Source organism: Monodelphis domestica, chromosome 4, assembly GCF_027887165.1.
Source record: "Monodelphis domestica isolate mMonDom1 chromosome 4, mMonDom1.pri, whole genome shotgun sequence".
Classification (NCBI taxonomy): Eukaryota; Metazoa; Chordata; class Mammalia; order Didelphimorphia; family Didelphidae; genus Monodelphis; species Monodelphis domestica.
The window spans coordinates 182,781,063-182,796,077 of NC_077230.1; the positions used below are offsets into that span (position 1 = coordinate 182,781,063).

At 38.5% G+C, this 15,015-nt stretch overlaps 1 protein-coding gene across 4 annotated transcripts in view; it reads left to right on the forward strand.

The window, feature by feature from the left end:
• Positions 1-5,178: 5,178 nt before the first annotated feature.
• Positions 5,179-15,015, forward strand: part of METAP1D (methionyl aminopeptidase type 1D, mitochondrial) — a 102,198-nt gene continuing 92,361 nt past the window's right edge. For 2 of the 4 annotated variants that reach the window (XM_007494369.2, XM_007494370.2), the window contains exon 1: positions 5,179-5,325. In XM_007494369.2, coding sequence (XP_007494431.1) covers positions 5,286-5,325 — 40 coding nt within the window. In that variant the 5' untranslated portion in view covers positions 5,179-5,285. Of the gene's footprint in view, positions 5,326-13,378; positions 13,451-15,015 lie in introns of all 4 variants that reach the window. The other 2 variants (XM_056793994.1, XM_056793993.1) reach the window with 2 other exon arrangements.

Genomic DNA, 15,015 nt, shown 5'->3' on the forward strand with positions numbered 1-15,015 from the left:
GAAGTAAAATTTGAACCTAGGACCTCCAGTCTCTAGGCCTGGCTCTCAATCCACAGAGCCACCTAGCTGCCCCCGTTGCACAAATTTTTTTTCTTCCTTAGTATTATAAAGATCAAATGAGGTAATAGTCATAAAGCATTTAACATAGTGCCTGGCACATAGTAGGTGCTAAACAAATTCTTATTTCTTTCCTTCCTTTATTTCTACAAATCTATTAGCTTGACTAACTTACCTAACATATTAGAAAGTGATGACAGAAAATTATGAAAAGCACTGATGATCTTTGAGTGCAGATTGAAGCAGATTTTTTTCTTTCTTTTTTTTTGCAACATGACTTGACTAATATGGACATGTTTTACATGACTTTGCATGTATAATAGTTATCATATTGCTTGCCTTCTCAATGGATGGGGAGGAAATTGAGGAAGGGAGAGAATCTGGAACTCAGAATTTTAAAATGAACATTACCAAAAAAAAAAAAAGAAAACATGAAAAACTCTAACCGGTCCCTTTCATTTTAACAAATGATTTGTTGGCTTTCTATTTTGCTAAGGTTGAAGCTGTTAGGAAATCCCTCAACTCTTCCCTTGTACTTCTCAAACCTGGAAAGAGCCTTTTTTCTAAATGTTGCCCAGTACAGTTAAGGTAATTAAAAAAAATCTTTAATAAATTTTATTTTGTTACTATATTTTGCATAAGGAAAGAAAGAAGAGCAGAGTTCAGTGGAAGATGATGAATACAGATCATGTATCTGGCAGTGAACCTACAGCTTCCTTTATTAAAAGGAACCAAGTTATTTGTAATTTGAGTCTCCACAAACATTGATGTGCATGTTTTCCCTTTATCTTCAAGCAACAACTGTCACTAGATGTCATATAATTAGGAAAGGTAAGCATCATTTTAAATGTTCAGTCTACTGCCAATTTCATGCCACTGATTGTCCACCACTATTATTGGCAGTAAAATGGGGGTGGTGATAAATTGAAATACTTATTTCTGGCTGTCAAATGATGAATAGCATTTATGTTCACAAATTTGACTGTGGGAGTTAGGAGGGGAAGGCACTAAATTAGGTTGGACTGGGTTCAGGCAAAATCATTTTACTTCACTTATAAAGTGAGCAAAGAGAAAGAAAAAAATATATCCTCTCTCCCCCACCCACCCTTTTAATTTCCACATAACTAAACACTCCTACTGACTTAAATAAGACATCAAAATCCCTGTCCAGTGCTGAACTAGGAGAAAGTTTGGGGGGGAGTGAGGGGGGAGGAAGGCTTTTGGATTGTTGTTATATGGGCAGAAATGCAAAAATCATCCTCCCCAAAGAAAGTCCAGATCCATGGATGACAGTATGTCTGTCACAGGCAGTTCATAAGTTCCAGAAATTTCTTCTCCAATGTAAAGTAATCCAAAATTAGAGCAACTAACTAAATTGCTGCAGGTAGTTCAATAAATGAAGAACATTTAATATTCCTCTCAACTAAAAAGAATTCTCACACAGTGATGTTCAAATCAGGAGTTACCTAAGGGAACACAGTCAGTCACTAAACATTTATTAAGCACCTACTATGTGCCACGTACTATGCTAAGCACTAGGAATAAAGAGAGGCAAAAGAGTTCCTGCTCTCAAAGAGCTCCCAATCTAATGGGGGAGGCAACATGCAAAACTATATACAAACAAGTTTTATACATATATTTATACACATATACAATAAATGAGGATTAATCACAGAGGGAGGGCACTAGAATTAAGGGAGATTGATAAAGACTTCCTGTAGGTGGGATTTGAATTTGGATTTTAGCTGGCATGATTAAATCAATATATAGAGGGCTGGATATGTTCTTTCAGGGCACAGAGTATAATGTGCCAAGATTTATTATGTCTTATTAAGTTAAAATACTGATTTTTCAGGATCAAATAGCAAAACTGAGGGCTGGGGCCCAGAACTAAAACTGAAGCTACCTTAGCCTTGGAAAAGTCTTTAAAAGCTGCTCAGATTGCCAGGCCACCAGGATTTTCCCAGATTCCCTCAGGGGCCATCTGATCCTGCTTTCTTTCCAGCAGGAAATACAACATTATTTCTAATTAAACTGTAATGCATATCTATGTAACATTTTTCATCTAAGGATTTCAAAGCACCTTTGTTTAAGCAAAAAAAAAAAAGTACAGATGTGTTCTGCTATAAAAAATCTAACTTACAACTCCCACCCCAATTTATAATACATTAATTAGGGAGTGCACATTAGCATTACAAAAGCATTATTTACTCTACAAAAAGATTTGTCTCATAATTCTCTGAGAGGTACTAAGCCTTCTTGCATTTTGGATGTGAACAAATATGTAAAAGTACAATTTTTATACTTTTCAGGAACACATATATTTTGTAAAGTGAGGTGCAGTTAAACAATTCTGAGGTGGCTAGAATATCAAATGGTGTGGTGGGAGGTGAGAAGAAAGGGCCAATTTTATTTAGTGAAGGGAGAATTGTAGAATAATTTCATACATGCAATTTTATTGCTATCAAGTACAATGCACTTTACAAACTGGGATATGAATTGTAGCTATTAGGTTAATGAAAAACCAAGTTAAGTTAATTTTAAAATAATGATTCACAATTAAACTAAAGAACAACACATTGAATCAAGGATGAACATCTTTTAACATATAAGAATGAACTTTTGGAAGCAGCAGCTGGAGTCATATTGGAGACATCCTTTATTCCTTGAGCCCCTGGTTTGAGAAATTTACTTATTTTAGACTGGATTTCCTTTGCAGGACCCTGAAAATTTGCAGAGGAAGAAATAGTTTCAAACTTTTTGCTCAATAACAATCATATTGTCTGAATTATTTATTCTTCCAAATTAATGCTGCTTTACAGTATGATTAATTTTCAAGTCACAGAAGTAGAGAAGTAAAAGTATTATTGACTACTCAAGAAGTAAATAACAAAACTAAGAACAGACCCTAAATCTATCAGTTTTTACTCAAATGTTCTTTATTCTCAGACTCATGGAAGGAAAGGATCTGAGATCCTTTAGTAGTCTAGCTGGTCCCTTTATCTTACACACATAATTTCATAAAATTAATGAATTTTGAAGATTAAATCTGTTGACTTTCAAGTCTTTTTAAGGTCAGAAGAATATAGCAGGATGAAAATTAGATCCAAGGTCACTGAATGAGACATCATTTGTTTATAACTGGTTTATTAGCAGTTGAATCTGGATCATTAAAATTTCTTCCCATTACATGACATAAAGAATACGGTTGACCCTGGGCAAATCTTTTCACAATCCTGTGAATCTGTTTCCTTATCTAGAAGAAAAGAGAGTTAGACTAGATAGTCTCTGAAGTCTCTACCATCTCTACCATTCCATGATTCTTTTATTCCAATTTAAATAATTCTTATACCCCAAGTTTGAAGGATGGATTATGTAAGAAAGTCTTTAAGTGACTCAAATGCTCTTTCCACTAGGGCAAGGGAGTCTTCAAACTTGATTGGGGGGAAAAATTAGATCTTTACTTCCACTAAGTTCTAATTGAAATTTAGCATTTACTTTAATCATTCAAAAACATTATTCTGAGAAGGCCTCCATAAGCTTTATCAGGATTCAAAGAAGATCTATGATACACAAAAATATTAAGAACCCTTGCCCTATAGGTTGTTTGGATTTGGAAAAACAGAGCCCCTTTTAACTTAATAAATGATTTTATCTAATTTTGAGGAAAACCTGTACTCCCATTTTCCTTTACTCAGAAAGAAAAAAGAATCATTCCCCACCTTTATCCTTTAAAGGTTATCCTCAAAAATATGTACTTTGCTGTTCAAGTATAAATTCCCCCTAATGAGCTTGTCGTTCAGTTCTTTCAATTACGAATCTTCACAACCCCATTTGGAGTTTTCTTGGCAAAGATGCTGGAGTGATTTGCCATTTCCTTCTCCAGTTCATTTTACTGATGAGGAATTGAACTAGCATACTTAAAGAGCTAGCATACTAATTTTCCTTAAATCATCTTAAATAAGACATCACACAAATTGGACAATATTTCTTATTGTCTTGCCACTACTTTTAACAAGGCAAGTTTATTTTAAAGGCTTTAGTTGGATGGTCTTATGCAGAGTTGTGTGATGGTGGACATCTACACTGGCCCAAAGGAACACTCGCCTAGATCAAACTGGATAATGATATTCAAAGAAAGGGCTATTCTTGAGGCAGGATAGAGCTTTCTCACCTCAACTAGATGGAGGTCAGTTGGTCTCAGTTTCGTATCTATTTGCAGTGAACTTGCCTGGAATCTACCTCTATTTCCTAGAATCCTAGGATTTAGAGTTGGAAGTAATTTTGGAGATACCCCACATTTATATAGTGCTTTAGGGTTATTAGTTGGTTTTGCTTTATTTGTTTGCAACCTGATTTTTCTCACTACAACCTGGAAGGTGAGTAGAGCAAGTATTCTTATACACATTCTATAGATGAAGAAAACGAGTAGCCTGAAAAGTTAAGTAACTCCTCCAAAGTAACAAACGGGCTTCAAATCCAATGATCTTTCCAAGTCTCATCTCTGACTCTTCTATTTCTTAATTGAGGGTTCCAAAATTGTCGTGGAAAAATTTATCATCAAAAAAAAAAAAAGGAAAAATCTTGCCTATTCCCGCATGCCTCAGGGCGTGGAGTTGATTTCATTAGCTACAAGATCCTCTCCTTCTTGTTGAGGAACAAGGTGGTCCCCGGAATGCTCTGGGAAGCAGAGCAAAAGGAAAGCGGCTGACGACTTTGAAAATGACTTGCCCACGCAGCTCCAACAAGGAAAAGAATTTGCGAAAGAAAGGAATAAAAAGTGACAGACGCGGTTAATTCTGAGACCGGCTGATGGTTGCATTTTTTTCCTCCTCTCAATATCTTGCCGGCTTCATATTTCCATGCACCAAAGCTATGCTAAAATTATTGCTGCAACCCTTACCTGACAGTCTTCCTGCATCTCACCTGCTAATGAGCACGGGGGCGGGGGTGGAGGGGCGCCATGGGAGGAGCGGCTGGAAAAGCCCGGGAAGGTAGCCACGGCTGCTACGGCTGGCCAAGGTCGGTTTCTCCTCCGGCCCCGGGGTTCTCCAGGTCCCAGGCTCCCGCAGTCAGTCACTCCGCGCACGCGCTCTGTTTCTCCGCCCTACTCCTCTACAGTTCCTCTCCCCTCCCTTCTCTAGTCTTTAGGAACGCCGTGAGGAGTCAGGCGGGGTCAGTGGAGGGGGGGTTACTGAAATGGGTTACTGAGCACGTGACCCCTCAAGATGGCGGCGCCCAGAGTTATCCACCTGGCCCTCAATAGAGGTAAGAACCTAGGAAAGACAGAAGCGCTTGTATTCACACACACACCACACTCACACACTCAGGATATATCGGTGTTCTGGAGAGCGCGCGCACGCGCACACACACGAGTTACAAGTTGACAGATGCACGAGGATATAGACATATTTGCATACGTGTCTGTATTTTGGTGAGGTCACGAGTGTTACACAAACACACTAAGACTGCCTCACTCCTTACCGCCCTTCTCTCTCTCCCCCTCATCTCCTCTCTCTTTTTTCTTTCTCTCCTTCTCTCTCTCCTCACCTTACTCCTCTCCATCTCCTCTTTCTCACCTCTTTCCCTCCCTCTTTTTTCTTCCTCCTCATCTTTCGAACTCCTCTCTACCTTTCTCCCTTCTCTTTCTTTTTTTCTCTTTCCTTCCTCTCTCTTCTCCTCGATCCCTTCCTCTCTCATCTCTTCTATTTCCTTTTTCTCCTCTCTGTTCTTCCCTCCTCTCTTGCTCTTCCCCTTTCTTCCCTATCCTCTCATCTCTCCCAGTTCCACACACCTCCAAATCTCATCAACTTGCCATTGCTTGAGATTCAGATTACATTTTCTTTATTTTTTTTCCACCTCAATTATTTGCCAAGACTTGGTGAAACGTTGTTTCAAAGATTGCTCTTGGTGTCCTAGTGTAGGTTAAATTGTTGCAGCTTGGTATATTAGGATTCATAACCACTTTCATAACAAAGATAGGAGGAATACAGTGAAAGAGGTGCTGGATTTACCACTGGGTCAAGCCAATAAGTCTGTGTGCCAGGAACTTTACTAAGTGTTTTGGAGGACAAAGAAGGCAGAAAACAGTCCTTTTCTCAAGTATCCCATAGTCTAATGGGGAGACAACATATAAACAACTATGTATAAACATAATCTATATAAGTTGGAAGTAATCAGCAGAGGGAAGGTACTAGAATTAAGGGGAAGGAGAGCATTCCAGGCATGGAGATCACTTGGGCAAATGCAGGATTGAGAGTGCCATGTGAGAGAGAGGAGGAATAGTAAGGAAGCAGGTGTCACTGGATTTCAGATTACATGTTAGGGAGTAAGGTGTCAGTAGACTAGAAAGTGGGAGGAGCAGGTTTTGGAGGGTTTTGAAATGCTAAACAAAGAAGGTAATAAGGAACCATTGGAGTGTATTTACTGGGGGGATTGGGAGTGGGGGTGGTAGAGGGCCCATATGACATATTTTGATCCTTGTTTTAGGAAAATTAAATTGATAGCTGAGTGGATGATGTACTGAAGTGGAGAGAGACTCAAAATGGGGACACCAACTGAAAAACTACTGAAATAGTCCAAGAATGATATGATAAAGATCTATACCAGAATGGTATCAGTGCCAGAGGAAAGAAGGGAATGTATAGGAGAGATGTTGTGAAAGTAGACGTGGCAACTGATTGGACATAGTGAAGTGGTGAGAATGAATAGTGAAGGATATCTAAGTTGTAAGCCTGGGTGACTTGAGAGTATGGTGGTACCCTAAAAAATGATCAGAAAATTAGGGAGAAGAAAGAGTTTGTGGAGGGAAGGGAGGGGTAATAATAAGTGGAGCTCAATGGAGTCAGGAAGACATTTCTTAGCTGTCAGACCCTGGGCAAGTCACATAATCCCAGTAGGACTACCTTTTAGCTTTCTTTTATCTTGGAATCCATACTTAAGTGTCAATTCTAAAACAGAAAGTAAGGGTTTAAGGGGAGGAGGGGGGAGAATGAATGAATGAAAAGGCATCAAACCCTTAGTTTGCGCCAAGCAAGCGGAGTGCTGGGTATAGATTGGGACTGGAGGGGTGATTTTATTGGTGCAGAAATCGCTTGGATGAGGAGACTCCTATCAGTGTACTTTCTTTACAGCTGATAGTCTTGGGAAGTTGCTTAGAGCACTTAGTGGTTAAATGATTTCTCTGGGTCACAGCCCTGGGTTAGTCAGAAGCAAGACCTCCTGGCTTTGGACCTGCCTCACACTATGTTGCCTCTCAAGAGTTGGAGGTGTGTGAGATAGGGGGCAGCTAGATATCTCAGTGGGTTGAGAACCAGGCCTAGAATTCAAATCTGGCCTCAGATACTTCCTAGCTCTGTGATCCTTGGCAAGTTATTACTTAAGTCCCATTGCCTAGCCTTTACCACTTTTCTGCCTTATTGGTTCCAAGACAGAAGAGTTGAGAATAAAAATTTAAAAAGAGACAGTTCTTATTCTCAAAGAGCTCACATTCTAGTTGGGGGACAATATACACATATAAAGCAATCCTCAGGGGTCTGGAGAATGTAGCAGCAGAATAATTAGGGGGGAAAAGAGTGAGATGTTGATAATGGAAAGAATTTAGAGTTAGGAGAGCTAAATCTGGGCTCTGTGTTTTGTATTTTCCACTGGCATAGTCAGAACCCTAGTTCAAGCCTTCATCACTGATGTTAACTTGGAAATAACACAGAACTAATAAAGTAGTTTAGCAAAAACCAAGTCTTTGATCAGGAAAGATACAGGACCAAATTGGCTGTTATCCCAGAACCAAGCACCAAGATACTACACAGAGTCAGAACCCTGTGACTCTGGGGATATTATCTCTGGGAGGATCACTGTGATAGATGATTCTCCAAAGAATAATAGAACTTGGAAATCTTTTATACCTTTTGGGGAACTTGGTATAGCAAATATACATTGACAGGTTGCAAGCAGGCTTGGGAAAGAGGCTTCAACCAGCAGCTGGAGTATCAGGTAGTGCTCTACTACAATGAATACAAAAGGAAAGGGTCAAGCCAAGGGCTGGGCTACCTGGGAGACAACTTTATTTTTATTTATTTATTTTTCAATTCCATTTAATTAATTAATTTAGACTATTTTCCCATGGTTACATGATTCATGTTCTTTCCCTCCCCCTTGGAGAGAACTTAAATACAATGAGAGAATAATAAGACACAATAAGACAAAAAAGGGTACTTTAACTATGTCCACTAGTTCCACCCCAAACTGGGGTCACCAAGTACTTCAGGGTCTGTTGTTCAGTCTGAAACAGGTCAGTCTGAGACTTCCCTTGAGGTGAGTTCTCAGGGGGCAGGGGCAAACTTGAAACTTGCAAAAAACCCAGTTGACACTGATAACCGGTGTTCTTGCAGTGGCTTCCAATTGATTTCTCTGCTTCAGATCTGTCTACAAACCACTCTTCTATAAAGCTGCCAAAATGATTTTTTCCTAAAGTAGAGGTCAGACATGTCATCCTTTATTCCCTAAACTTCAGTGACTCCTTATTACCTCCAGAATCAAATGTAAACTTCTCTTTTTGACTTTTAAAGCTCTTCCTTACCTGGTTTCTTATCTTTCCAGCCATATTATACTACTACCCTTCATATACTCTACCATCCAGACAAATTGACTTTTTTTCTTCTCCTCATATATAATACTCCTATTGTCTGACCTATATATCTGAAATGCATTGCCTTCTGACCTTAGAATCTTGCTTTTCCTTCATAACTCAGCTTAAATGCCACTTAAAAATTTTTTTGAGTTCCAAATTTTCTCCCTATAATCTCTCTCCCTGATAGGGTAAGCAGTTTGATATAGATTTTACATGTGCAATCATATAAAACATTTTTTTTTCCATATTAGTCACTTTGTGAAAGAGATCTTGAACAAAAAAAGAGGAAAGAAAGTGAAGTATAGAATGTATTGGTCTGTATTCAGACTCTAATAATTTTTTTTCTGGAGGCAGATGGCATTTTTCTTTCTTTCTTAAAAAACCCTTACCTTCTGTCTTAGAATCATGTTTTGGTTCCAAGGCAGAAGAGTGGTAAGGGCTAGGCAATGGGGGTCAAGTGACTTGCCCAGGGTCACACAGCTGGGAAGTATCTGAGGCCAAACTTGAACCTGGGACCTCCCACCTCTAGGCCTAGCTCTCAATCTACTGAACTATGCAGCTGCCTTCTGGCAGATGGCATTTTTCAAGAGTCTTTGGGATTGCCTTGTGGATTACTATATTGCTGAGAATAGTTAATCATTCACACTTTATCATTAAACAATGTTGCTGGCACTGTGTACAGTGTTTTCCTGGTTCTTCTCTCTTCATTTTTTGTTAGTTCATGTAAGTCCTTCAAGATATTTCTGAAATGATCCTGTTTGTCATTTCTTTTTTTTTTAAACCCTTACCTTCCGTCTTGGAGTCAATCAATACTGTGTATTGGCTCCAAGGCAGAAGAGTGGTAAGGGCTAGGCAATGGGGGTCAAGTGACTTGCCCAGGGTCACACAGCTGGGAAGTGTCTGAGGCCAGATTTGAACCTAGGACTTCCCATCTCTAGGCCTGGCTCTCAATCCACTGAGCTACCCAGCTGCCCCCTCTGTTTGTCATTTCTTATAGCACAATTGTATTCCATTACAATCATTTACCACAATTTGTGCAGCCATTCTACAATTTATGGATATCCCCTCAATTTCCAGTTCTTTGCTACCACAAAAAGGGCTACTTTAAATATTCAAATGCCACTTTCTTCATGAACTTTCTCATTCCCCAAAGTGCCTAGGTCCATGTTGGCAAAGGCATGACATATGCCTCATGTCCCAGGGTGCTGCTCCATTCCCCTCTCCACGGTGCCAGAGGACATTTTTCACATGTTCTGCTCCTCTGCCCAGTAGCCTAATGTGAAGACTTCCTCCCTCCACTGTCTGGGGTAATTTGGGGGGCCCACAGGCAGCTTGAAGTTGATGTTTCAGCACATGATTTTGAAAAGGTTTGCCAATGCTTACCTAGGTACTGGTTCCTTCTTTATTTCCCCTACTTAACTTGTATCTGGTTCATCTGTTTCATATAGAACTACATATATTATGCATATTGTCATCCCTAGCTAGATTATAAACTTAAAACTTATTTATTAATATAGAAATAGGTGATAATACATGTAACCCAGTGGAATTGCTTGTTGGCTGTAGGAGGGGGAGGGGAAAAGGGAAGGAAAGAACATGAATCATGTACCATGGAAAAAAGACTTTAAAATATTTACTTATTTATTACAAATTACATGTAAGAACAAATTTCCACATAAGTTTTCCAAAATTATATGATCTAAATTGTCTCCTTCCCTTCTTCTCTTCCCCTTCCCAGAGTTGGGAAGCAATTCAATTTGTGAGATATATATGTATATTATCATGTAAAACGTATTTCCATATTATTCATTTTTTAAGTAAATATAGATTATAAACTTAAGTGCAGATACTGCCACATTTGCCTTTTTATCCCCAGGGCTTAGTACATAGTAGGTGTTTAATAAATTCTTGTTTATTAATTGATTGATGTTTATTGCCATGATCAAGTCACTTAACATCCCAAAAACTTAGGTTCTAATTTCATAAAATGAGCTTAATACAACTTGTACTAACTTTCTCTCAGCATTGTTATAAGGGAAGTGTTTTTTTTTTTAAACTTTAAAGTGTTATATAAATGTGACTTGTTATTTAGACATTTCAAATTGGTTGGAAGGGAAATGGTCAAGAGCAGTTAAGGTTGATTTAAAGGTGACTGTAAGTGACAGTGTCTGCATCAGACTGTTCTAGATCAGGATGGAAGAGGCCTAGATTCTTTTTTTTCCCAATCTACCATATGTCTATGATAAAATAATTTCTCTGTTTCCTCATCTGTCAAATAACTAATTATCCCTGATACAGCTACTTTGTGGGGTTGCTATAAGGATCTTAAATTTTAAAATATTTTCAGTACTTCAAAGAATTATATATTTTATAAATATAAAGAATATATAAACTATATACAAAGTATACTTTGCAAATATAAGATGTTATATTATAGCTCAAGCAAGGATGATCAAGACCTGGAACAGAAAATTAGTGCTAGACTGCAGCAGGGAACAATGGAAAAAATATTGAGTTGGAGTCAGAGGATCTAGGTTCAAATTCTAGCTCTGCTACTCTCTAGTTATGTGACTTTGAACAAAATCACTCCACTTCCCTGTAAAAGGAGGGATTTGGACTAGATGGACTTAAAGGTCTTTATAGCTTTTAGCTTATAAAAATAAAAATAGAAAGAAAGTAGCATATAAGATTAAATTGCTGACTGAATGGAATCAAAACTATATAAGGATAAGCAAGATATAGGTACCTCTTATAAGGCTAGGAGAATAATAATATAACTGGTGTTTTAAAAAATACAGTTTGGTATGTATCGTTTGTTGGTGAACCTTTTAGAGACTGTGTGCACAAACCGCAGCTTAAAGTCACCTGTGAGCCCTACCACATTACCCCAGACAACAGAGGGAGGAAGTGCTTGAATTGGGTGGCTGGCCAGAGAGGCAGGGCATGCAAACATTGTCCTTAGACCAGCTCGCCCCCAACCCCCAACCCCCCACCCCCCACCCCTGGCCTTGTACCAACACTGATAAGGGATAGGCTTTTGTAAGGAAGGGATGGAGTTCAGGCACTAAATTAAATTGGGGATGAATAAGGTTCAGGGAGATAGTTTTAGGCATAGCTCTGAGTTCTTCTTCAGTCATTTCAGTCTTTGTGATGCCATTTGAGATTTTCTTTGCAAAGACAGATACTGGAGTGGTTTGCCATTTATTTCTCCAGCTCATTTTACAGATAAGGAAACTGAGGCCTGTTAACAGGATTAAGGGACTTGCCTAGGATCACACAGCTAGTTTCTATAGTTGGTTTTGAACTCAAGTCATTCTGACTCCAGGCCCCATGTTCTATCCGCTGTGAAACCTAGCTGCCCATATAGTACAAAACCATTAAAGGAGTAAGAGAGATTGTGCCTTCTCTTTGCAGGGAAGAGATATTTTAAACTGTAAATTGTAAAAGCTCTGATTATGGCACATTAAGGGTTGTCTAGATAGGCTCAGGAAAATAAGTCACTGCTCAGGAGGCAATGTATGGTTTACTGGTAGAATGTAAACTCCTTGAGGGCAAAAACTGTCTCATTTTTGTGTTTCTATTTCCCAGTGTCCAGTACATTATAGATATTGACTAAATTCTTATTGAAATGTATTGTGATGATAACTTTGTTGGAAATTAACTGGAGGATAAAAAAATACTGAATTCTATCTCATTTGGTGAATAGAAGATATATTAGTAGGAAAAGGTCAGAGTGGGACAGTGGAGTGTTAGAAAGCCCTTACTGTGGAGTCAGGGTTGATGGGTTCAGATCCCACCCATAATACTATACTCCCCATGTGACTTTGGGTAAATAGTTAATCTTCTTGTACCCTAGTTTCTTCATCTATCAAATGAGGGGGTTTGACTAGATGGCCTTTGGCCTATGATTTTATGAACTCCTAGTAATCTACTTATAGATTAACTCTGGTAAAATCCTAGCCTATTTTTGCCTTGCCCAGCAGCATACTTCTTTGCCACTTCTTTCCACTGCTTATCAAAGTGTGTTTTCAGAGAATTCAAACTAACTTTAGTATTAGTCTAACCCAGGCATAATCAGTAAAATAAATATGTTGCAAAATTGTATAATTATATAGTACAGTGTCATAGAAAATAATAATAAAAATTGACATTTATATAACACTTTAAAATTTACAGAATGCTTTCCTCACAGGAAGCCTGAAAGGTAGTTAATGCATTTGTTAATGGAAAACAGGCTTATAAATGGCTTTTTCAGGATTACATAGCTAGTAAGTGCCTGAACCAAAATTCAGAATCAGATCTCCTGACTTTAGGTATAGCAGTCTTTCTCATTCATCATGCTGCTTCTAGAAATACCTGTTCTTTTCAATAATCTGTGCTGGTTTTTTTGTTCCACTAACAGAGATATAAGAGTTGATTCCAATTGCTTAGTAGTTAGAATGAGACTAATATTAATAAGGTGTCATATATGTGTTAGGTGCACTTCTATTGAAAGCCAGATAATAAGAATGTGCCATTTATTGAGTAGAACTCTGATCTGACATGGCCTGGGGTAGATAGATTCATGTGTGCTTTGAGTCAAATTGTGACCCTGAAAACAACTCATGTACTTCTGTGCCTTCTGTAATGGGGGTTAGCCAGCTAATAAATTAAACAACAAGGATTTCTTAAGTTGGCTGTTTTATGTGCCAGGTGCTGTGCCAAGAGCTGCTGCTGAGAAAAGCTAAAACTGTCTCTGTCCTTAAGGAACTTAAGAATGTAAAGGTAAAGACAGAATGTAGTGCAAATAAATATATTGGTATATACAAAACCTATAAAAATCAAATTCACTTGGAAGTCACTAGGATCTAGGGGGAGCAGGAAATGGTACTTGAGCTGAGTCTTGAGGAAACTAGGGATTCTAGGAACTGGAGGTGAGGAAGAAAAGCATTCTTAGGCATGGGGAACAGACCAATACAAAGGGCCCAGGGTATAAGGAACTATAAATGCAAAACAGAGGAGTTTATATTTTATCCTAAAGATAATGTGGAGACACTAGTTTTTGAGGGGTGGTGGTGTACTACTATCCTTTAGGAAAATCACTTGGCAGCTGTATGGATGATGGATGGATCTGGGAAAGTCTTGAGGTAGGGAGACCAATTAGGAGGCTACTGTAGTAGTCCTAATGGTAGGTGATAATGGGCTTAATTAGGGGGTAACTTTGTAATGAGAGAAGTGAGTGTTTCTAAGAGATGTTTTGGGAATAGAAGCAGGATTTGGTAACTGAATGGATATTTGGGGTTAGTGAGAGTGAAGAGTCAAGGGTGACACCAAGGCTGTGAATCTGAGTTACTAGGAGGCCTAAACAATAAAAGGGAAGTTCAGAACAGGAGTGGGTTAATAAATTCCACTTTAGACATGTTAGGTTTGAGATGTTTCTAATCAGTCAATCAATAAACATTCATTATGCCAGTCACTGTGCTAACTCCTGGGAATATAAAGAAAGGCAAAAAATTGCGTTCAAAGAGCTCACAGTCTAATGGAGGAGACAAGATGCAAACAGTTATGTGCAAACAAACTATATATAGGATAAATTTATAATAATAAATAAAGGGAGGGCATTAGAATTAAAGGGGTATTGAGAAAGGCTTCCTGTAGGAAGTAGGATTTTAATTTGGGCTTGAAGGGAAACCAATAGGCAGAGATAAGAGGAAAAAACATTCCTGGCATAGGGGCGCAGCCAGAGAAAACACAAGGAGTCAGAAGAAAAGAGTGTCTCCTTTGAGGAACAGTTAAGAGTCCAGTGTCCCCGGATTTCATAGTATTTAGGGGCAGGGTGATATGTAAGGAGTAAGAAGACTGGAGAGGCAGGAAAGTTATGAAGGACTTTGAAAGAGAAATAGGGTTTTTTATTTGATCCTGAAGGTGATCAAGAACCACTGGAATTTATTGACTAGGAAGGTGACATGGTCAGGTCTATACTTCAGGAAGAAGATTTTGATAGCTGAATGGCACATAGACTGGAGCATTCTGGGATGCTAATTTTTCTGATGATTCTGATGAAAACATTTAACAATATATTCAAGGATAGAGAAGTTGATAAGGATTGAAAAGAATTGAAAAAGGAGTAAGGCCAAAGCAGACCTTCCTTTTGAGCATTTGGCCTACAATTAAGGCTGTTTTTTCTCTGTTCCTTATCTTTTATTTGCTAAAAGAATATGGAAAAATTGGAGAGAAGGTGTATAGGGTGAGTGATCGGGGAGAAATAGTTATGGATGGAAGTGGCATTTCCTGAGATGAATTTAGGAAATTCTTATTGGTACTTTATCTTGGAGTGGAAGATTGTAGGG